The 22,384-nt window shown below is 42.5% G+C and overlaps 1 protein-coding gene across 2 annotated transcripts in view; it reads right to left on the bottom strand.

The window, feature by feature from the left end:
• The window catches only part of GALNT7 (polypeptide N-acetylgalactosaminyltransferase 7), a 135,851-nt gene extending 124,478 nt beyond the window's left edge, over positions 1 to 11,373 (bottom strand). For both annotated transcript variants that reach the window (XM_038573598.1, XM_038573597.1), the window contains exon 1: positions 11,161 to 11,373. In XM_038573598.1, coding sequence (XP_038429526.1) covers positions 11,161 to 11,286 — 126 coding nt within the window. In that variant the 5' untranslated portion in view covers positions 11,287 to 11,373. The remainder of the gene's footprint in view (positions 1 to 11,160) is intronic.
• Positions 11,374 to 22,384: the final 11,011 nt, after the last annotated feature.

Below are 22,384 nucleotides of genomic sequence, written 5' to 3'. Positions count from 1 at the left end.
AAGCATAATGACTAAATTGTCTAATAAGAATTGCATAGTAAAATATTCAATTGCCAAGGAAATATTGGGGCAAGAGGTTTGGATTTAAGTCCTCCCAAGTAAGCAAAATTGAAACTTATACCTAATAAGCCAACTATTTTAGAAAATATATTAAGTTTTGAAATGGCTATATTATGAAATCAAAGATTCACTTAGGCACATGGGCTGTTATTGTCCAAAAAACTCCAGCTGGTAGGATATATTGCATGGCAATTTTCTCTAGGCAAATATCTCCCATCACAAAGATGTATTTGCCATAGCTGCATTTAACAATCAACCAGACAAAAATTTAATTGACTTACCCCTACTAGATTTTTTCCTGTCATTTTTGAAATGTTTATACAATTGACAAACTATACCTTAATAGAAATGGAATCTACATATCATGCTTCTTCCTAGTTTTCTGTATATGAACATCTTTTTCTTTCTTTTATCTAGCCTATCTACCTTTCATATAATCTGGCAAAACCAAATTTACATGACTCTTTTAAGTATACCGATCATTTTTGGTTTCTTAAGGAACTATTTTTCCAATAACATGCTAATGAAATGCATATAAAATATTTAAGTTAAATTGAATAAAATTTAAAATGAAGTAGTAAGTGCTGACAAATAAAGAACCTCCAGAGCACTTCAAATATCATGACTTAAGTACTTATCTTTTTAATAGTAAATTGAACTTTTTTTTTCTATTTAGCCTTTCTAGAGTTTAAAAAAAAAATTCTCAGAAGCATAAAGATATATTGGTATTATGATAATACTTCAAGTGTTAATTCTGAAGATTCTATAAAACTGTTCACAGGCATCTCATACTACATTGCGAACCTGAGACCACAGTTTCACTTCAATAGCTAGCCTCAATGGCTTAGTATGAAATCAAAAGTTCCAGCTGGAGGAGTTAAGCATTCACACATTTGTAAAAAGCTATCTGCAAACCTTCCTCACATCAAAGAGTATCTTATCACTGTGAGTGTGTGAGAGTGCGTGTTTGGTGTTTCTAGTAAAAGGAAAAAAAAAAAAAAATCAAGAGTCAAAGGATAATTACAGTCTAAAAAACAGAAATGGCAGCCCACCCACTTTCTCATAAGAGTGATTAAAAAAAATAAAAGCTTTGGGAATTTCTCAGTTAATGTTTACTTAAGATTTACTCTTTAAAATTTTATTTAAATTCAATTAATTAACATAGTGTGTTATTAGTTTCAGAGATAAAGAATTCAGTGATTTATCAGTTGCATATTAACACTCAGTGCTCTTTATAAGAATTGGTATTAAAGAGTAAAGTGTACACATTACCAGTGAATACAAAGTACTTCTCAAAGTACTTCAATACTGAAGTGCTATCGCATATTGTAAGATATTTTATAAAAGAACTACAAATGCTAAAATTATGTTTAAGCCAGATAATCATTAAGCATCTATGTTTACTATTAAAGAAAAATAGTATACTTCCTGAGGCCCAGATGTATTCTTAAACCCAGGGACTCAATAAAAGATTAAAGATTAAAAAATGATTAGGTCATTTATTTTATTCTCATACAGAACTGCTCCCAACAGTATATGATTTAATTTTAATTCATCCAGTTTAAAATATCTTTGGTAATAACAAATTCCAATTGCTTTGCTTGGAAGCCTATTAGCAGACTAGTTGGTATTGATATAATACTACAGTTAATTGTACCTTCTAGATTTGGGAAACCAGGCTGCTCTGCAGCAATTCTATAAACCTAATTAGATAATGCAAAGTTAATTTTTTTCCTCAAGTTTCAGTGTACCAGTTCTTATATTCAGTGAACTGAATCAGATCTCCCTATTGGCATGTTTAAATGTTTCTCTGGAGTAACGCTTTAAAATGCTACCAAGCCCAAAAGGGAATTTATAATGGAGCAGAAATGAGAACGTTTCTCATTTTGAAATATTCAGGATTCTTAGCAAATGAAGCAACTGAAAGGTTGCTTCCCTCTCCAAAACAGACTTCAGCCCTGGGTACTGCAGTTTATGTTGCCTCAGCATTGCTTTCAGGATCACAGGACTGAACTAGAATTAAATGGTAGACCTCACTGTTTAAAAAAAAAAAAAAAAAAAAAAAAAATTTTTTTACCTGAAATGCTGAGCAGGCGATTTTGCTATTCTGTTTCTTCCTGTAATTACACGTCAGGCAAATTAATGTGTTAGAAGCTAAAAACTGCCTAATACTCTGTGGATAAAGTTTCTTCTCCAACTTCAAATATGAGAATGTTGCTCTGGTCGCAGCCTTTTATAAGTTACTGGATTTTAGACCAAAAGAAGGCAAAAAAAAAAAAAAAAAAAAAAAACAAAACAAAAAAAAAACCTACTATGCATTATAATCATTTTAATATAATGTGTATAGCATATAAAGTATATATTTCCACAAGCACAGGATTATGGTTTAGCTTAAAATATGTATGTACAGATGTGTCTCTATACACACACAGGGTGGGGCTTAGAGAGGCACCTGATTCAGGCAGAACAAACAGAATCCGAAACATGTTAGTTCTCCCTTTGATAATTAAGTTCTCTAATAAAACCCTTCTTCCTCTTTTTGTATTTTTCTTCTAGTGAAGGTGATTATTCACCACTTGAACTTTTTCTTCCGAGCCAGCTCCCCTGGGTCATCATATTTACTGAGATGCCCGTGAGATGCCACTGTAGCCCCTCACCAGGACCCAACTGCTGCAGGTGAGTTTAGCAGGCAGGGAGGCACACGCTTCCACAGCCACTTACGGAGTCCCTAACTTTGATCAATTCTTGCTCAAATGCTGCAATATTTGAAATTGCTGATGGTCCTGCTCTTAAGTTATCTTCGCCCATATTTTCTACTGGGCGATGTTCTCTAAATTTTCTACTTCTGCCTATGCCTCCTTTCATCTCGTCTCCCACCCCCCTCTACCTCCCTTCTTTCAGGTAAGAAGGCCTTTTCTGGGTTTCTTTTTTCCTACTCCTATTTCTCTCCTCTATCCACACATAGTTCCTTTGTCACCAATCCGGTACTCAAGCTTCAGACATATATTCCTGCCAATGATTTGCACACTTTGCATCTGGTACTGATCCTATTCTGAGCTCCATCCACCCAGTAGACACTGTCTGTAAGATATTACATGCCCTCCCTACCCCCCAAAATAACTACAGGCCAAAGCAAACCAATGTTTTGTTTTATTCCCCTCCAATCTACCCATCCTCTAGACCAGCACCTCTCAAAGTATGACCCCTGGACCAACTGGGGAGCTAGCTAGTTACAAATTCAAATTCCTTGCCTCACCTCAGACCTACTGAATCAGAGATTCTAGGCGGGAGGCTGGAGTACTTTGCTTTAACACACCCTCTAGGTGATTAGGAGGCCTACTGAAGTTTGAGAACCACCATTTTAGATAGTTCTGTTCCTTCTAAGGTCTCAGCATACTCCCCTTCCAGTATCCAGAGGGCTCCTCCTCCTACCAGCAACACCAGCTAATTCTACTTTCATAATCTTTCTCTCTCTCTCTCTCTCTCCTCATACTAATTGTCTTGGCCCCTTTCCTAACTTTAGGCCTCATGTCCTAGCAGGCACTTCTCTCCTCACTGAAATCCAGCCTGCACGGTTTCCAGATTATTCCTTTTAGCCCAGCTCTGCCATTCACAGTATTCAATCTTTCAGGGTTCAGATGCTTTCTAGAGTTCTCTCTCCCATTCTTCCACTCCCCAATCCCATCTTCCAGCCATGCAGTCCCCAGGGATTTGCTATAACCATTTATGCCTTTGCATATACAGAAAGCTTTCTAAAGAGCTTTCTGACAGCACCTAGACCTTACAGACTAGATACTGCCTTTTCTGATTCCACAGGATCTGGTGGACTTAGCTAATACAGCTCCTGCCTTAACACTGCAACAGGTTTAAAACAACAACAACAAAGTCATTACTCATTTTATCAAGGACCATACAATTTATCATCCAACCCAGAGCCCATTTATATCTGCAAGCTTAGCAAATACTGTACTCCCTCTAAACTCACCATGTTCTAGGTCACACTGGCCTTCTATTTTTCAAACATTAGACTCAAGGACTTTGCACTTTCTTTTCCCTCTGCCTGGAACATTCTTCCCTTAGAATTGTATTATATACTCATTCTTTGGCCTCAGCTCAGCCACTGCCCCCTGAACTTCCCTGCATGGTCCCCACTACCTCTTTCTCCTTCATGTTATCCTTTATTGTCTTCAGTGTTTTATTTGAAATTACCTCCCTACTGTCTCTATGTCCTCCTTTCAGTGTAGTCCACTTGAGAAGGTCTATCTTGTTAAAAATCTTAGTGTTTGATCAGAGCAAACGAGACTGACCTGGCTCTACCCCTAAGTAAATGGCCTGAGGCAAAGAGTTCACCTCTCAGACTCAATGGTCTCATCTATAAAGTGACAATTACAATGGACTTGCATTAGAGAGTTATTGTTACAATTAAACATAATACAAATAGAATGCTCACCTGCCACATAGGAGTCAAGGTATGTTATCTGTTATCATTGCTATTATTATTTACTGCTCTATAGGATTTCCAATGCCTAGAGTAATGGATGGTACTCAGCAGACAATAAATATTTGAAATACTTGAGTGAATTAGTGAACCAAGAGCTGATGATGAATCGATGTTACTACTCCCACAACTCTACTTCAGAAGCTTCCAAAAAGCTTCTCGAAGTCCTGACTTAATAAAGCCCCAACCCAGTTCCTTGGCGTACCATTTAATTCCTTTCAAAATGTGGCCCAAATTCACTTTTCCAATCTTAACTTTTATCACTTTGTTCTAGTAAAACAAAAACAAAAAAAAAAAAAAAAAAACTTTCTTCTCACCATATCCTTTTAGTGTAGAATGTTCTTCCTTATATCTCTCCCTGATCCGACACTCCAGGTCTAGTCAAATGCCACGCTCCTGCCTCTGCACATGCACCTTCTCCAGCTCTGTAAAAACCTGCTTCTTACTACTGTTATTGACACAGATCATCTCGCCTACGAGAGGAGGCCTGTGTTCTTGCCACTTCTGCATCTCCAGGGCCCAGCTCAGTGCCTTGTGGAAAGCAAGCCCCAGATATATTATTTTGAGCAAATGGGCAGTTAGAGGTTGGGAGGGATTATAAAAAGACCCAACTTTATATATCAAAAGAAAACTGCCATTATTATGGCAGTTATTATTATAAACATCTGTGCAGTTATTAGGTCAAGACTTGAGTAACATCTTTATTATGTCAACACTTTTCATCTCCACCACCATCCAGAACAGCATCTCCAATGCCTAGAGCCAGGGTGGCATTTGGTAAACACTCAAATATTTGACACTTGTTAAGTGACTCATGCTTATAATAAAAATATATCTCCCAATTTTACAAAGAATTCTGCCCACAATGTTAAGGCATATTTCACCCTCTCACCCTTCCTCATCTTCTGCCATATAAAAGCCAACCATAAAATCATTCCTCTCATAGACTCAAGCTATGTTCATTTTATTATAGAAATTGTAAATTCTTAATTTAATCACTTCTCTCCTTCTGTCTGATTGTACATTCATTCTTCAGGAAAGAAAATTATAATTCAAAACACGAACAAAGACAATGATCTAGGTTGAAGTCAGATAATCACAATCATTTTCCTACATTCAAGAGCCACTCAAATCTTGCTGACCAACTCTTTTTTAGAACTCTGGAGTTAGAATTTACAAATAGTCTGTTTACAAATGGTCCAAGCTCAGAATTCTGATTTTTCATTCATGTTGCATTATTTTCTCTCTCCTTCTGCCTCCAATTTAGGATTGGCTGATCTAATGCAGCTTATACTAACACCAAACTGTTGCAGCCCACACCTTATCTCCCATTCCACACAGCCAGTCTCAATCACAAAATAGTTACCCAAATTCAACTGGCTCTTTAACACTTTTTCACTCCTTTACTAATAACCACGCACTCTCTGGATGGCTCTTTTCCACCTTCTCCACCTATAATTTGGCTCTTGACAAAATATTCTGTGACAGCTCTCAGTGTTTCCCTATATTGCTACTGGATTAGGAAGAAAAGAAGGAACCCAGGCCATGCATGTATTGAATAGCTCTTCAACTAGGAGATCTCTTTACAGCAGGATCTTTTATTTAAGGTGTTCTTAGTATTCTCCAATGGGGTCTTGCTAGAAGGAAGGTGAAGAAGTGTGGTACAGTAACAGGACTGATGCCTCACCTTTGACCACTGGATGGGCAACCCTTCCACAAAATCCACAGATCTAGGATTCTTAGGAAGGTTTGCATTTCTAGGGTGTCCAGACCTAAGGGGGAGACATGAATGAAGGCTTCAGCACCTTGGTAGATGGGGTAGATACTCCATGAGCTACTCCAAGAAACATAAACCCTGCCTTCAAAGGATTCAGTCAGTGGTTTACAGTAAAATGCAAAAGCTTCTGAGTCTCAATCCCCTCCCCGCCAAAAAGCACATATACATAGATGTCTGCATTAATTTCAAGAGATTAGGGATGCCTGGGTGGCTCAGAGGTTGAGCATCTGCTTCGGCTCAGGGTGTGATCCTGGGGTCCTGGGATCAAGTCCCGCATTGGGCTCCCTATGGGGAGCCTGCTTCTCCCTCTGCCTGTCTCTGTCTCTCTTTCTCTCATGAATAAATAAAATCTTAAAAAAAAAAAAAGTCTGCATTAATTTCAGGAGATCTATAATGCCCAGAGTTCCCAGACTTGGTATTATGGGAGTTTTTCATTACAGGTGGGAGGGAGGACAGTTACACAGAACAAAAACAAATCCTGAGGCATTTCAACTGGAGAAGTGAGACAACAGTGACCACTTAAGGCACTACACTTTTGCTAAGTGATAGAGCTCTACTCCTAATGATATCAATGGAGCTTCCATTTGAAATCAAATCTTAAGGTCAAGAGCAGAGTCTTTCAGGTTGCAATCAATCATCACAGAGATAAAAAGGGTTTGGTAAGGTGGAACTCGAATGTGACAGGGTAATCAATTCAGTTACTCAGCCTCATTTAAGAAATATTCCTCTCAACGGGTCTTAGTTTGCTTATTGCTTAACACCTCTCTGCCTAGGAGGATTCCTGAATTAGCCCTGCTGTGTATGCTCTAAACCCAAATGGCATTAATGGTTTGACTAAGGTCACATTTGTACCTACAAAGAATCATCAGTTTACCAGCAGCTTCTCACCAGATCCAGTACTGGATTTGTACAATAAAACCACTGAAGATCTCTCAACATTTCCATTACAAACCTTTATTGTCAGAGGCTTATAATTCAGCTTTAAATTCAGGACTAAAATTTGGGATATATGGTCTGAGAGTTACTATAATTTATTTAATTAAAAGGAACTTTCTGCACCTTGTAAGTACTAAACAGATGGTCTTAATAAATGTTGACCTGAAAATATCCAGAGGATAAAGCCTAAAAAAGTAAGCCTTCCCATAACCATAAAATAGAACATAAAAATGTGTGAATGTCTGTCTTCAGAACTTTCAATGTGACAAATAATCAACCTAAACCTCCTGACACCTTCTTCTCCACTCCCACATCTAATCAACTAGTCCTGATACCTTTGCATCTTTAATAGCTCTTGAATCAATTCTCCACTTCCAGTCACCCTGCCAATCCAAGCAACGTCATGTCCCATCTGAACTATTATAACCCCCAATAGGATTCCTACTATCTGCTCTCTTGCTCCAAATCAATTTATACTCCCTGCAGGCAACCAGAATGATCCTTCTAAAACACAAATCTGATCACATCTCCCCTTCATTGAAAATCCTTCAATGGCTTCCTACTGCTCTAAAGACCCATATCACATTTGCATCCTCATTCCACGCCACCCCTCCCTCTCCATGTTCTAATTATATTGGTCTTCTTCCAGTTCCTCAGTTCACCATACCACTTCCAACCTCAGGACGTTTACACACACTTCTCCCTTTAAGGAATGCCTTCCTCCCACATCCAGATCAACAACTATTTGTATTCAAATCTTCAGCTTTCAACTCAATAGTCATTTCTTCAGGTAAGACTTTTATGGCCAAATTCCCGTTCTTTTATCCCCTATGGCTTTTTTTCATACCAGCTAGCATAATTTTTATTTGCTGATTTGTAGAGTCTTGATTAATGCGGAGTGCTCCCCCCCTCCCCAGGCTGTAAGATCCATGAGGTTAGAGGTAAGTAGTTCAATAACTAACATTAGGGATGCCCGATGGCTCAGCGGTTGCTTTCAGGAGTCCCGGGATCGAGTTCCACATCGGGCTCCCTACATGGAGTCTGCTTCTCCCTCTGCCAGTGTCTCTGCCTCTTTGTATCTCTCATGAATAAATAAAATATTTTTAAAAAATAAGTAGCACTAGTACATAGCAGGCACTCAAAAATGTTTGTTGAATAAATATCATACACAACAGAGTACCATTTGAACAGTAAGATCATCTTTCACATCATTCACCTCAGAAAAACAGCAAAAGGCCCTGCGAGAGGACGGAGATAACAAATGTGTTTCTCATCTTGACCGTGGGTATTAGGTTTTATAATATGGACCTCGATACCCCCAGATATAAAGTAGTAGTCCTGGCTTAAAACAAAAACAAAAACAAAGGAGCAAGTTGCTACAGATTTTATTGCCCGGAACATTGAAAGTACAAGACAAACAGTGGCACAGGGTGAAGCCACAAGTACAAGCCTGCCAGGGTAGAGGCAGAACCTTTATTTGGTAGATTGTTCTAGCCTATTTCAAGCCATTTACAGGGATTTATAGGGGACCCCCCCCCCAAAAAAAAAAAAACCCACAGATCCACAGGTGGATAGGCATGAAAGAAGAGGCAGGTGTCTCACAGTGGGTGAAGGAGTCTGCAGTCATACTCAAATGAAAAGAACTGGAAGGCGGAAGGGAGACTCAGGAGTCTGAATCTGCTTACTAGCAGAACCTTCCCTAAAGGAAATGTTCTAGTGTTAGATCTCAGAAGTTCTTAGGATAGTTTTTAATAAGAGGAGGTAAAAGTCTCTTATTTATGCTCATAAGGATTCATAAATTATGCCTTAAATTGCTTACTTAACATTTGCCTATAAGAGTAATAAAAGGTTTGGGCTTTCCTGATACACAAGCAGTCTTGTCAACGTCCATTACATGTAAGAAGCCAGCTTCTCTCTTTGGTAAGTGATAGAAATTACACTGGACCCAGTGACAAACTATCAAATAAGTTGGACCAAAAATCAAGATATCACCACCTGCTATTGAATAATCAGCCCTGTGGCTTGGTACTTATAATAGCCACCCTAATACAGTATTTCAAAAAGAGAGGAGTCTTGGTGTAGATGCTCCACCATCTCTTTAAAAGACCTGTCACGGAACTGCAGGACATTTTGAATATGGCTAGTTTTGTCAGACCTTCCTCAGTTTCTCTCCTAGAAAATGGAGTTTTAACACTTCTAGCTCTCTGTAAAAGGCCATTTGAGGACTTAAATACTCCCAATTGCAATATTCAGTTATCCTTTATCAATCATTTTGAAAGCAAGAAAAAAAAAATCAGAGGTCACCATCAGCCTGTGACACCTAGGAGGCTTCAAACCACAAACACGCTAAAAGGAAAACTTAGTACTTCTTATTATCATTACCTTAGGTGACCTGGATGGGACGCCACCCCAGGTCTCTCGAAGAGATTCCACTTCAGTTAAGACCTCACATACTAAGTCTTAAGAGTAAAATCTAATTTCATCCTATCGACAGAAACTGATAAGTCTCCCAGGATTCTTAAAAGGATGCCTTCCCACTCAACTTCCTGATGCTAATGTCAAGGGAAGTTAATAAAGGAGATCACAGAGACGCAACGTAGATAATATTTGCAAAAGGCACCTGACGACACGGCCAAGTCCTCCCAAGGCCCCGGGGCCGCTGGGCGGCTCTGAACTCAGCACCGCACCCCCCCCCCCGGCACCCCCAGGGCAGCGGGCCATCCCGGGGCATCCCGGCCCCGGCGTAAGGAGGGGGGCGGGGGGAGAGGGCTCGTTTTTCAGGGAGATGCCGGGCCGGGGGCCGGGGTGCGGGAGGGGGGTGGGGGAGTCGGTGAGGAGCCGCAGTGGCCGCGGCGCCGGGCTAGACCTTCCACCGCGAGGGGCGGGGGGGGGGGGGGGTCCCGGCGAACACCCGGCCCCGGCGGCAGGCAGGTGCGCCCGGCGGAGCCGCCCGAGGTCCGCAGCGCGGCGCCTCTCGGGGTCGGCCGGGGAGCAGACGGCCAAGCCCAGCCGCGCAAGTTAGTTTTCCGGCGCGGGCAGCCCCTGCCGCAGCCCGGGCGGAGGAACCGGCCGCACACCCCATCCCCGGGCACGGCCGCAGCGTGGACTGCGAGCCGGGCCGCCCCTCGGCTCCCCGGGCCACCGCGCCTGCCCGCCGGGGAAGCGGGACGGAGAGCCGGTCCGGGGCGGGGGCGGGGGGCGAGGGCGAGGCCGCGGCCGCACACCCACCCGGGCTCCCGGCCGCCGGCGCCGGGGGGCGGCGCTGTCCGTACGAGCCGGAGGCGGGGCGCCGACTCCCTCCCTCCCTCCTCCCTCCCTCCCTCCCCGCGGGCCGGCGGGCAGGCGGCCGGGGGAGCCGGGGCTGCGAGCATCCCCGGACGGGCGGGGCGGCAGGGGGGGCGGCTCCGAGGGCCCGGCCCCGGGCGGCGGCGATGGCACCGGCCGCGTCTCGCCTCCTTCAGGCCTGCTCGCGCCACAGGCCGCAGCCTGGACCAACCCCGCGGCCCCGGCCGCGACCGCGGCGGTCCCCGCACGGAGGAGCGGGCGGCCGGGCGGCCCAGCCCCGCTCGCCCGCCACCGGCTCTGCCCCGCTCCCCTCCCGCTCCGCCCCGCAGTCCCGGCGTGGACCCGGGGCGGGGAAGCGCGGGAGGAAGGGGCGGCGAGGGGGCGGGCCGGCGGCGGGCGGCCGGGAGCCGGTGCGCGGGGCTCGGCGCCCCCGAGCGGCACCACCTGCGGAGCTGCGGCGCCCCGACCGCCCGGACCCGACCCGACCCGACCCGACCCCGGCCCCGCCGCGCCGCGCCCCTGCCCCTGCCCCTGCCCCCGCCGCGCGCGCGCACAAAACAAGTTGCAGGTCGCCGCCGCCGGAGGGGGCGGGCGGGTCACTCACCCTCATCCTGCTGAGCGGGCTCGGGTCGTCCGGGCGCGGGGACAGGGAAGACCAGAGCAGCACTAGCCCCAGGAAGCTTCCCAGCACCAGCAGACTGCGTAAGAGGAACCCAATCTTCAGCCTCATCTTCCTCCGGCGGCGAGAGACACGGAGCCCGGCGCAGCCGCCGCCACCGCTCTCCCCTCCCTCCTTCCCCCTCCTCCGGCTCCGCACCTCCTCCCTCCCCCACCCCTGCCGCTCCGGCTGCCGCCCTCTCCCGCTCCCGATCCGGAACTCCCCTCGGCTCTACCTCCCGGCCCTGCCCTCCGCCCCCTCCCCCCGCCCCCGCCCCCGCCCCCGGCCCCGGCCCCGGCCCCGGCCCCGGCCCCCGCAGCGCTCCAACCGCCCCGCCGCCGCGCTCTGCCCGGCGTCGCTCGCAGCCCCTCGCCGCCCCTCCCCCGCCCCCTCCCGGCCCGAGCCCGCCTCTCGGCTGACCACGGCGCCCAGGAACCGCTCCCCGGCCCCTGTTCCCGCGTAGCTAACTCGCTCTTCCCCGGGGCTGCTCCTAGCCTTTGCCCCACTGCTCAGCTCGGAAAGCTGCCAGATTCCCAAACTTTTGTGCTAATGACGGGCCGTAACTCTGCCCCTAAGGCCCGTGCCCTCCGGGATCCCGCGGCTCGCCGCCCCCCACACCCCTCCCCTCCCCTCCCCTCCCCTCCCGCGGGCCCGGAGCGGCTCCCGGCCGCCCCGCCCCGGCCGCCCCCCCGCCCGGAGCCCCCCAGCCGCCAGGCTTCCAGGAAGCCAACCAGGAAGTCAGGGCCGCCGCCGCCGCAGCAGCTCCACGTGGCTGATTTATAGCTGGGAGGATTTTTTCTTATTGATTGTTCTTGCTTTTTCACACGGCTCCTTAAGGAGGTGGATTTGTAACTGAAAGGCCCAGGTGTGATGTGCACGTATCACTGGCCTGGAGGGGCTCGCCTGGAAAGCCAAGATTTCACTTATTCTGGGGCGAATTCGAAGAATGCCTGTCTCCCAATAACACCAACCTTATTCATGGACCGAGGATTTGGGGTCTTTAAAGCAATGCTCTACCTTCATTGCGTCCCTCAGACCTGATTTTTGCCACTTGATGGAGGTTCCTTGATTTCTGTTTTTCAACCGCTTTTCTGCCCGTGAGACCTAAATTATACAGGAAAGGATATTGGCAAATGTGTAGCCAAATGCCTCACCCTAGGGGAATAATTATACAGCCGTATCTCCAATAAAGATGCCAGTCACTTTATTGCCAAGGTTATGGGATTACGTTGTCAGTGCACCGTATCTTAAACTGCCTAATTCAAGTTAAATGGAATGGTTAATATTCTAATATTTAGGATGGTGATGTCTCATATCTAAAAGGACTTTAAGAAAAGTAAAACCTAAAAAAAAAAAAAAGTAAAACCTGGTTATTCAAATTTTTTAAATGATATGGAGAGTTTGAATTCTCCAGATAAAGAATTGTACCAAACTAACTTCATGTACTTCATAATTTGGGTTACATTACCAGGTATATTGGGGAATTCTGTAGATGCCATAATTTCAGAATTTCCACAAAATATTTGAAGTGATATCCTTGTGAACGACATAGGGAAATGTAGAATGGGTGACAGTTATAGGTAGGGATATTCTTGTTTGGCTGAATAATTGTACACAGTTGCAATATAAGCTAGATATATAGAGCACGTGGAGGAGGGATATCAGGTGTTGAACACAAAAAACTATCTGACTCAGCATTTTTATCAGCCACGTAGGTTAAAAACTAGTTCTTTTTAGTATAAAATGAGGGAGATTTTGCCGAAGACTTCTTTGGTGAAAAGGACCTGAATACTTAACTGATTAAGTATGAACCTGCTGCATAACAGAGAAAGCTAATGGCCCACGGCTGGGTCAATTCAGGTCAAATGTTGGATCCCAGAAATCGCCTGTTCCTAAGTACGCCAGGTGATTCTGATCCAGATAAGCTGTGTGGGGCCTTTGGAGAAACAGTGAAAGGGAAGGGGTGCTTGGAGAAAGATTAACTTGGATATTCTCCGGAGGCAGGAATAAGATCATTTTGTGAACCCAACTTGAGCTGCTCAGAAGGGAGGAGGAGGACACGTTTGCAAAGTAGTCAGTTCCCTAGACAAAGACTGGGCTTAGAACAGGTGACCTTCAAGGAATCCTATTCTGATCACATGAGAGAATAATTCCGTTTCAAATCAGCAGCTGAATGAAGTTAAACCTCTCGTTTGTGCTCTCACTTTTACAGAGAAGACAGGTTTTGTTTTTTATTATTAAGAAAATAGGAAGCTTCATTTTTACTGCTATGAGCATAGTTGGGCAGGTATGCAAATTTAAGTGGTACTTATTACTCACTTAAAGTAATAGGAATGATTCTTGGACAGAAATGGTATTCAGAGATCAGGCCATCCTCCTTTATTTAGTTTTGCATTTGGAGAACTTAAAATTGTGTCAAAGGATACAGAGTTAGAAATTGACAAATGAGTATGTAGTTGTAAAAGCCCATGTTTCTCTGAGTCCTAACAATGAAAGAAACTAAAAGTATACTTAAGATATATGCTCATTGCAATATTTGCTGGGAGGCAGCCTCTGTAGAGTTGACACAACTCTACTTAGAGAATGAGTTACATGCAAAGTTTATGACAAGGTTAGTCCCTTAACCACTCTGCCAAATAGTGATTATAATACTCATTTCACATTATTATTAGAAGGAATAATGGAGGTCAAGTACTTATGCAATAGAATATATGTAAGTATATAAAATATAAGGATAGTGTGGTGGAACAAGTCTCAGTTGTGTATGGGCATATATATATATATATATATATATATATATATATAATTTTTTTAATGAGTGCTACAGTTATTGTATGACAGGGATTTTTATGCTGGAATACTTCTAGTTTGTCTCATCCCGGGTTTACCGAGGAAGAGGATAGAGACTAAAACTATAGTAAAGGACGTCGGGCATGGCCAAGAGAACAGTGCCCTCTGTCAGGTATGGGGTCGCATGTGGTGGAGGAGGCCAGCAGAGGGCTCAGAAGCAAGGGAATGGGACGGGACGGGAGAGAATTGGTGTGAATGCCTAATGTGTGCATGATGCTTCACATTTGTTACTTCATTTTAATCGACGCAACCTGGGTAAGGTTGGCATACTATTGTCCTCAAGCTGAGATTCAAAGCAGATCTTTCTAGCCTTGAATTCTTGGCCACTGCATGCAGACTCCTCACCAAGCTGTGCTAGCTTTCTGGACCTAGAATATAAATAAGTGTTCTCAGACAGGATGCAAAAGGTCAAGGCCTAAAGATTCGTTAGGTTTTTAATTCTCTCTGGTGCCTGCACTTTTAAAGGAGAACCCACCAAAAGGAATTGTGTCCATGCTTGGCTTGCAGTTTAGAAATGTAGTGCACTCCCTGGGGTCTCTCGCCACTCCTTTCTGTTTTATGCTGCAACCAGGCTGAACCTGAGTTGCTAAACGTATCTAGAACTCCCTTGCCTTTAGGCCTTTGTATAGGGAGTTCTTTTTGCCTGAAATGACACCTTCACAAAAAACTTACCCCGCACTCCCACCCCGTCGCCCTCCCCCCATGTCCTCCCTAACCAATGTACTGGAATAGATGGGTACCCTGCTGGGTGCTACCACTGCACCCCACACTTTTCCTTCTCTTCTAATTACTACTATGTTGTAATTGCTTAATTTCTTTTTTCCACTCTCAGATCAAGAGGTACATGAGGATGGAGTTTTGTCTGTCCAGCTCATCATTATATTCTCATGCTTAGTGTGTAGAAAGCATTCAGTATTTTGTCAATGAAATGCTTAATGAATAATTGGATGGAGACTGTAAAGTGAAGATGAAAGGTAGACAAGGGCTCAGAGCTATGTCAACTGATCTTCTTCCTTACGTGGAGGTTTTCCTTCTGAGGATAAAACTTTAGAGGTTGTATCTAATTAGAAAAGTGATTATTTTGCATGTTGTCAGCAGCAGCTGGTAGACCATTGTTTTCCCCTTTACTCTGCATCCTTCTAGGGCTACTCAGGAAAAAAGTAAAATAATAGTTTAATTTAAATTTAGATTTTTGTATTTCCTGAGAATCCACTCCCCGCCCTCTGCCAAAAAAAAGAAAGAAATTAAGTTGTATTGAAATGGGAACATGTAGCCATGGGCAATTACTATCTACAACTAAATTTCAATTTTAGCTATGTCTGGCTGCCAAGAACTCAGGTTAAATTAGAATCAGTGACCTATAAATTACTGGGTAAATCTCCTATTACCTATTCTGTAAACATTTAATCACCTTTTTTCAAAAAAGAACACCAATAGTTGTACTTTTAAGTCAAAAATGTATTTTATCTTTCAGTAAAGAATTACTATTTAGATACTTTTAAAGTGTTGATAGTTTAAGTTTATTGAGAATATATTAATATGTATTGTGTTTATTAGTTATGTCTTACTGCATGACAAACTACCCCCAAATTTAGCACTTTACAACAATAAACTTATGGGACACCTGGGTGGCTCAGTGGTTGGGCATCTGCCTTTGGCTTAGGTTGTGATCCCAGTGTCCTGGAATGGAGTCCTGCATCAGGCTTCCCATGGGGAGCCTGCTTCTCCCTCTGCCTATGTCTCTGCCTCTCTCTCTCTGTGTCTCTCATGAATAAATACATTATTTTAAAAAAATCTTTTATTATTTCACATAGTTTCTGAGAGTCAGGAATCCAGGAGTGGTTTAGTTGGGAGGTTCTGGCTCAAGATCTCTTACAAGATTATTGCCGGGCCATCAACAGGGGCTACTGTCATCTCGTGGTTCAACGAAGCTAAGAGAATCTGCCTGCAAGCTCACTCACAAAGCCAACAGGCAGGCCTCACTTCCTCACTGGCTCTTGGTGGAAAACTTTAGTTCCTCATCACTAGGGCCTCTCCACAGGGCTGCTTATGACATGGCAGCTGGCTTCCTCCAGAGTAAAAAGATCTGGGGGGAGGAGAAACAGCTCAGAACAGAAGCTATAGTCTGGTACAATATAGGAGGAGACTAGACAAGGGTGTGGATACTAAGAGGTAGGTGTCTTTGGAGGCTTAAGAACAACATTGGGAATCCAGTATCTGGGTCAGAATACTAGTTTTTTTATTTCTTATTTGTGTTAACTCAGTTATGTAGTATTTGTTATAATATGCTGAAATCTTTCAAAAAGAATCCAGATCTTAAATCATTGCTTATTTCTGATACCTTGCAAAGAAATACTCTGTCTACTGTCTTCAACTATAACATAAAGGAGTTAGAGCAAATGATCTTTAATTCCTTTCAATACTGAAATTCTAAGACTTTCTTGTGATGTTAATGTATGACTGAAACTTTAAAATTTATACTTTACCTTGCTGTATTTGTGTAGAATACAGCAAAGTAAAATTCTGCCTTTATACTTTTTTTTCTGACATGGATTACTGTTTCTATCATAAGCTTAAGAGAGATGGATAATTCCTAAATTGTGCTCATCTGGAATAAAAGACTTTTGTCACTAGGGCTTCCATTTGATGAGGTTAATGGTCTCCTACAGTGTTTTGAAGGCAAAAATGCTTATTTAAAAGCCCTCTTAGATTTAACGCTGTAGAGCACTACCTCCTCATAATTCAGCACTGTTTTCAGACTCCCATGATTCAGAAGCACTCTCTCCTGATTTTAACCACTTATTTAAGAGGTGATCGAAGCAAATTTTATCTTGTAACCACTCTTGTGTGGAACCTGTTCAGCAGCATCCCACTGCTTAAACCCAAATTTAGTATTAAACCCGTATTTCTCAATTTATTACAAAGACCTCTGTGAGTTTGCCTCTGCTTACCTCCACAGCCTCATGGCTGGTCAATGACTTCTTGCAACTCAAACTACAGCTACAATGACCTCTCCATTTCTGGAGAGAGGCCAAGGTCTCTCACTTCTAGAAAGGCCTTCATGCATCTTATTCCCTTACGTGGAACACCCTATGTCAGCCCTGACTCTCTTCTACCTAAGTCCTGATCATCCTTCAATTCAGTTTATACTTCAGTTCTTTCAGAAACCTCCTGAATGGGGGTACCTGGGTGGCTCAGCAGTTGAACACCTGCCTTTGGCTCAAGTCGTGATCCTGGGGTCCTGGAATGAAATCCCGCACCAGGCTTCCCACAGAGAGTGCTTCTCCCTCTGTCTATGTCTCTGCTTCTCTCTCTCTCTCTCTCTCTCTCTCTCTCTCTCTCTCGTGAATGAATAAATTAATAAAATCTTAAAAAAAAAAAACTCTTGAATGTTCTTTTCAGACCCCATCCTTTGTGAGGTTAGGAGCCCCTGCCTCATGCTTTCAAAGCACCCCATGTACTCTCCACTGTGGCACATAGAGTTCCACTTTCTAATTGCTCCTTCAGTGGTCTGTCACCCCCATTAAACCAAATTTCTTAAGGGTAAGGGTCATATTCTCATTTGTGATTGTATTCCTGGATGTTCATCATGCTTAGCCCACAGGAGATGGTTAATATTTGAGAGTAAATGATTAAAAGTAGATTTCCTATGTTCACTGCTCATACATTCACCCTGTGTTTTAAGCATAGAGAAGTTTGGAAGCATTGTGTAATAAAAGTTATATTGCATACAAGGCCCAGTGGGGAAATGCGAGGTCTGGAATTCATTCCTGGATATGGAGTCGTGTCCAGCCTCTCATTTCTGGATCATTTATGGTGATGTCTATGTATAATCTCTCTGTAGTCTGTATCTCTGTTTCATTTTGCATGTGCACCTCTGCTTATCTCCTCTGAGATGTCTGAAAAGGCTTCTAGACCTAGTCCATCACTAAAAATAACCTAATCTTACTTACAACTAATTTAAAAATGTGTCAGGTAGTTCTGCCACTAAAAACTAAAAATCATAGGAACTGAAGCTCCCTTCTTCCTGCACACTACTCCCACTCCACCTCGACTATGAAATTCTTTTTTTTTTTAAGATTTTATTTATTTATTCATGAGAGACACAGAGAGAGGGAGAGGATACCCAGATCCCAGGACACCCAGATCATGACCTGAGCCGAAGGCAAATGCTCAACCACTGAGCTATCCAGGTGCCCCCCGCTATGAAACTCTTTGCCTTCCTTTTCCTTCATCTTTATGAGTCTCTGTCTTTCTACAGCTTGATATTGTGTATAGAAATGGAGATACATTTTCTTCCCCCATGCTTTAGTAATTTCTAATTAACAGATCTTAAGAGGGGATAATTGCTAAATGTTTTACGTAAGTATTTTAGAGTTCAGTGGCTTTGGCCTTTTTTAGGAGCTGGGATAGGAGAGTACACTGTTCTAAGTTTTTACTGACCAAAATGAGTACTTGAATTCTTAGATAATAAACTGATAGCTGTTTGAAACTACCTATCTGCTCACTGATGCAGACGTTTATATGCACAAATTCTAACAGGACTTACAGTAATACCTCAACAAATGTCAATGTTAAAGACTTCTCATGTCTTTTAACCACACTCTGCTGAGAACTTGAGTCTTTATTCATTGAATTTCATATTTTAATTTCATGAAATTTTAGCACTTGGAGGGAAATTAGAAATTAAGAGCCTAGCCAAATCTCTTGTTTTACATGTGACAGATGGGGTTCTCTGTCCCTCTTCTGACATAGTTTCTTTTCATTCCACTCTGTTGCATCAAAGTGATGCTCAGAGAGATTATCAGTATTAGAAACAGAGAGGCTAGTTTGTCTTGAAGGTATCAGATTCCCATATTAAAGAAGGTGAGATTCTGGGCTATGTGTTTTGCTGAATCTCTGGCCTGACTGTGATAGGTGTAGCTGGATAAACAGAATCTCTGGAAGGATGTAAGATGTGTAAACCAGGAGGAAGAGACATTTTTGTGAATGTCCAAGGCAAACTACAGCCTAAAAGGCACATGATGAGAACAACAAAGAAGTCCTTTGCGCCACCTTCTGAATGTTTTTTTTTTTTTAATTAATTGTAAGTGGGTGATTTTTAGTAATGGACTTGTGCCTTGAAGCTATTTCAGACATTTCGAAGGAGATAAACCAAGTTGCATGCAAATAAACTGAAGTATAGATTCCTGAGACACATGCAAAAAGATTATCCTAAATGATGGAATTAGCGCCTGGGCAGGGAGAGGATATCTAGCAATTCCAAACCTTCTACTTCCCCAGTGGGCCATACTGCATTTTGCTGAGGCCTGAATGCTTTCTCTTTTCTGCAGGTATTTTCTAACAACTGAACAATGAACAGGTACATTTTCTCTTTATTTGAACATGTGGCCCTATGTTAAATGACTATATTTGGAGAACCACATCAGGGAGATGTGAGCCAAGAGTGCTGATCTTCAGAGAAGCTCAATATACTGTCATTTAGATAAATGACCTTTTGGCGTATTGCAAGGAGTTTTGAAATTTGAAATTTAATTATATTTCTTTGTGGAGAATGGTCTATGAGGACTTGGTCTCATAGGATGTCATCTATTTTCAAACTGGGTAAAATGATTTTTAACAAATCAAACCACTTTTATGATCTTTTATTGTATATGTATAGCTATTTCTATTCAACTTTTAAAGCATGTATCATGCTAGGCATTGTTCTAGATGATGGGATACAGCAGTAAACTAAAAGAACAGAAATCTCAGTTCTCATGGAATCAGATAATAAACAAGCTATGTAAATCATTATCTATTATTACCAAATAAACTGATATATCACTTATGGGCCAGGCATTGGTCTAAGAGTTTACAAGGTTAACTCACTTATTTAGGTAGTATAGCAGAAGATAAATGCTAGGGAGGCAAATAAAGAAGGGAAGTGGGATTTGGAATACTGGATAAGAATGAGGAAGGTTGGGCAGCCTGGGTGGCTCAGCAGTTTAGTGCCTACCTTGGGCTCAGGGCATGATCCTGGAGTCCCAGGATTGAGTCCTGCGTTGGGCTCCCTGCATGGAGCCTGCTTCTCCTCCCTCTGCCTGTGTCTCTGCCTGTGTCTCTGCCTGTCTCTCTCTCTTTCTCATAAATAAAATCTTAAAAAAAAAAAAAAAAAAGAATGAGGAAGTTTTCAATTACCAGTGGTCTGAGAAGGTCTCATTGAAAAGACAGTATTAAAGGGATGAAGGAACAGGCCAAATGGCTATCAGAGGAAGATGGCTCCAGCCAGGCCTAAGGAGCAGCAAGTACAAAGGCCCTTAGGCAAGAACATTCCTGCCTGGTTTAGGGAAAGCAAGGACTAGAGAGACTGATAGCTGATAAAGTGAGGGGAGAGTATTAGGGCAAAGCAGTGACTGTGGCTTTCATTTAGAGTGAAATCGGAAGCTATTGATAGCACAGGGAGTGGGCAGCATGATCTAATTTACATTTAAATAGGATCACAGCCTCCAGCTTCTGGATTTAATATGTGAAGGAACAAAGATAAAAGCAAGGGCCAGGTCATGGTAAAATGGACTAGGATTAGGATAATGGAAGTGATTAAAATAGGTCAGAATATGGATATATTTTTATTATTCTTCAACTATTATGGTTCCAAATAATCAAACTTCTTGTTTTGCTTTCAGAGTCTCCATAAGTAATTAAATTAATAGTCTGTAAAACAAACTCTTTAAATGCTCTGGCAGCACATTATTTTAAGGGGCTGTGTGAGCAATTACTCGACAATTTGTTCTAGATTTTCATATATATGGTATAATTTCAAAGGAACAACTTCTGTTTGGAAATAAAATCTCCCATGCAACAATGACAGTTTGGATGCCAGGATCAATTGATCTGACAAAAATAACTAAAAATGACAGGTAAAATATTTTTTAAGTCTTTCTAAATGCATCCATGGATAACAAGAAAATAAAGAATACTAAGATCAAAGATGGAGTAGAGACGATCAGTTAAACACCAAAGCTAGTTTTTTGTTTAAGGGCTTTCTCCAAACCCCAGATACCTGAGTATCACTTATATTCTGAGTTTAAGGATTTAGGAACAGAAAACAAATTCAGGATCCGCCTCAAGTGGAGAATCTAATAGTACCTCCAAAACTAGGACCGCAAAAGGTTTCATCCCCAAGGTGAGTGAGAACTAAAAATAATCCATTCCCCTTACCCCCTAAAGAGAAACCTTCCTCTGCACATACCCCACATCATCTAAGAAATTAGTCATTTAAATTGGCACTCATGGAATTTGTAGCCAAAATCCACCACCTGGATGGCTAGAAAACCCTCAAACCAAGAACTTAAAGTGGTCCCAGACCAATCATGTTATGAGGCATCTGAAAAGCAAATACAACTCCTTTTTGAAATAACTCTTTTTACCTCATGCTTTGAAAAATATTCTGTTCCTGTGGTCCCTAAGAAAATGAGTTGCTCACAGTTGAAAATCACTGAACACCCAAGGCACCGTGAGTGTTTAGCAGAAACAATGTACTGCAAAATACACTGCTAAAAAAATCAGCAGTTGAGATTCCTGGATGCCTCAGTGGTTATCCGCCTTCAGCTCAGGATGTGATTCTGGAGCCCCGGGATGGAGCCCCACATCAGGCTCCCTGCATGGAGCCTGCTTCTCCCTCTGCCTACGTCTCTGCCTCTCTCTCTCTGTGTCTCTCATGAATAAATAAATAAAATCTTTAAAAAATTTAGCAGTTGGAATTATTTGACACTACAAAATCATACTTAATAAATTTCAGAAACAAAAAGAGCTAGGAGTTTTTAATATTTGCATAAATTGACCCATTCACAAAGTTTTACCTATGTTAATAATTGTCACACCTAACCTTTTAGCTCAGACTTGTTTTCTAAGCATTAGACCACAGGACATTTCCTACTTAGAGCTTCCAAGTCAACATTTCCAGAGTGTAATTTGTTTGTTTTCTCACTAAATCATCTATTTTTCCCAGGTTCCTGATTCTACTGACACTTTAAAAAGAATTTCTAAGACAAATTCCATAGTTTCTTCTAATTTTCCTTCCAGATACAGGTATTAACAAGTCAGGACCACTCTATTACTGATACTTCCTTTTGCATCTGTTCCCATTGCTATGACTCAGTGTCCCTTGCAGTTTATCATGTTCCCATCTTCCAATCTCTTGTTTCTTAAAACCATTCTTCCTACCACTACTAGAATTATTTTTCTAAATATAAGTTCAATAAGTGAATATAAGTTCAATCATATCACTCTTGGAACAAAAACCTTTAGTAATTCACCCATAAAGGTGGTAATCCATTGT

This window comes from Canis lupus, chromosome 25 (assembly GCF_011100685.1).
Source record: "Canis lupus familiaris isolate Mischka breed German Shepherd chromosome 25, alternate assembly UU_Cfam_GSD_1.0, whole genome shotgun sequence".
NCBI lineage: Eukaryota > Metazoa > Chordata > Mammalia > Carnivora > Canidae > Canis > Canis lupus.
This window is presented reverse-complemented; position numbering and strand designations above follow the sequence as displayed.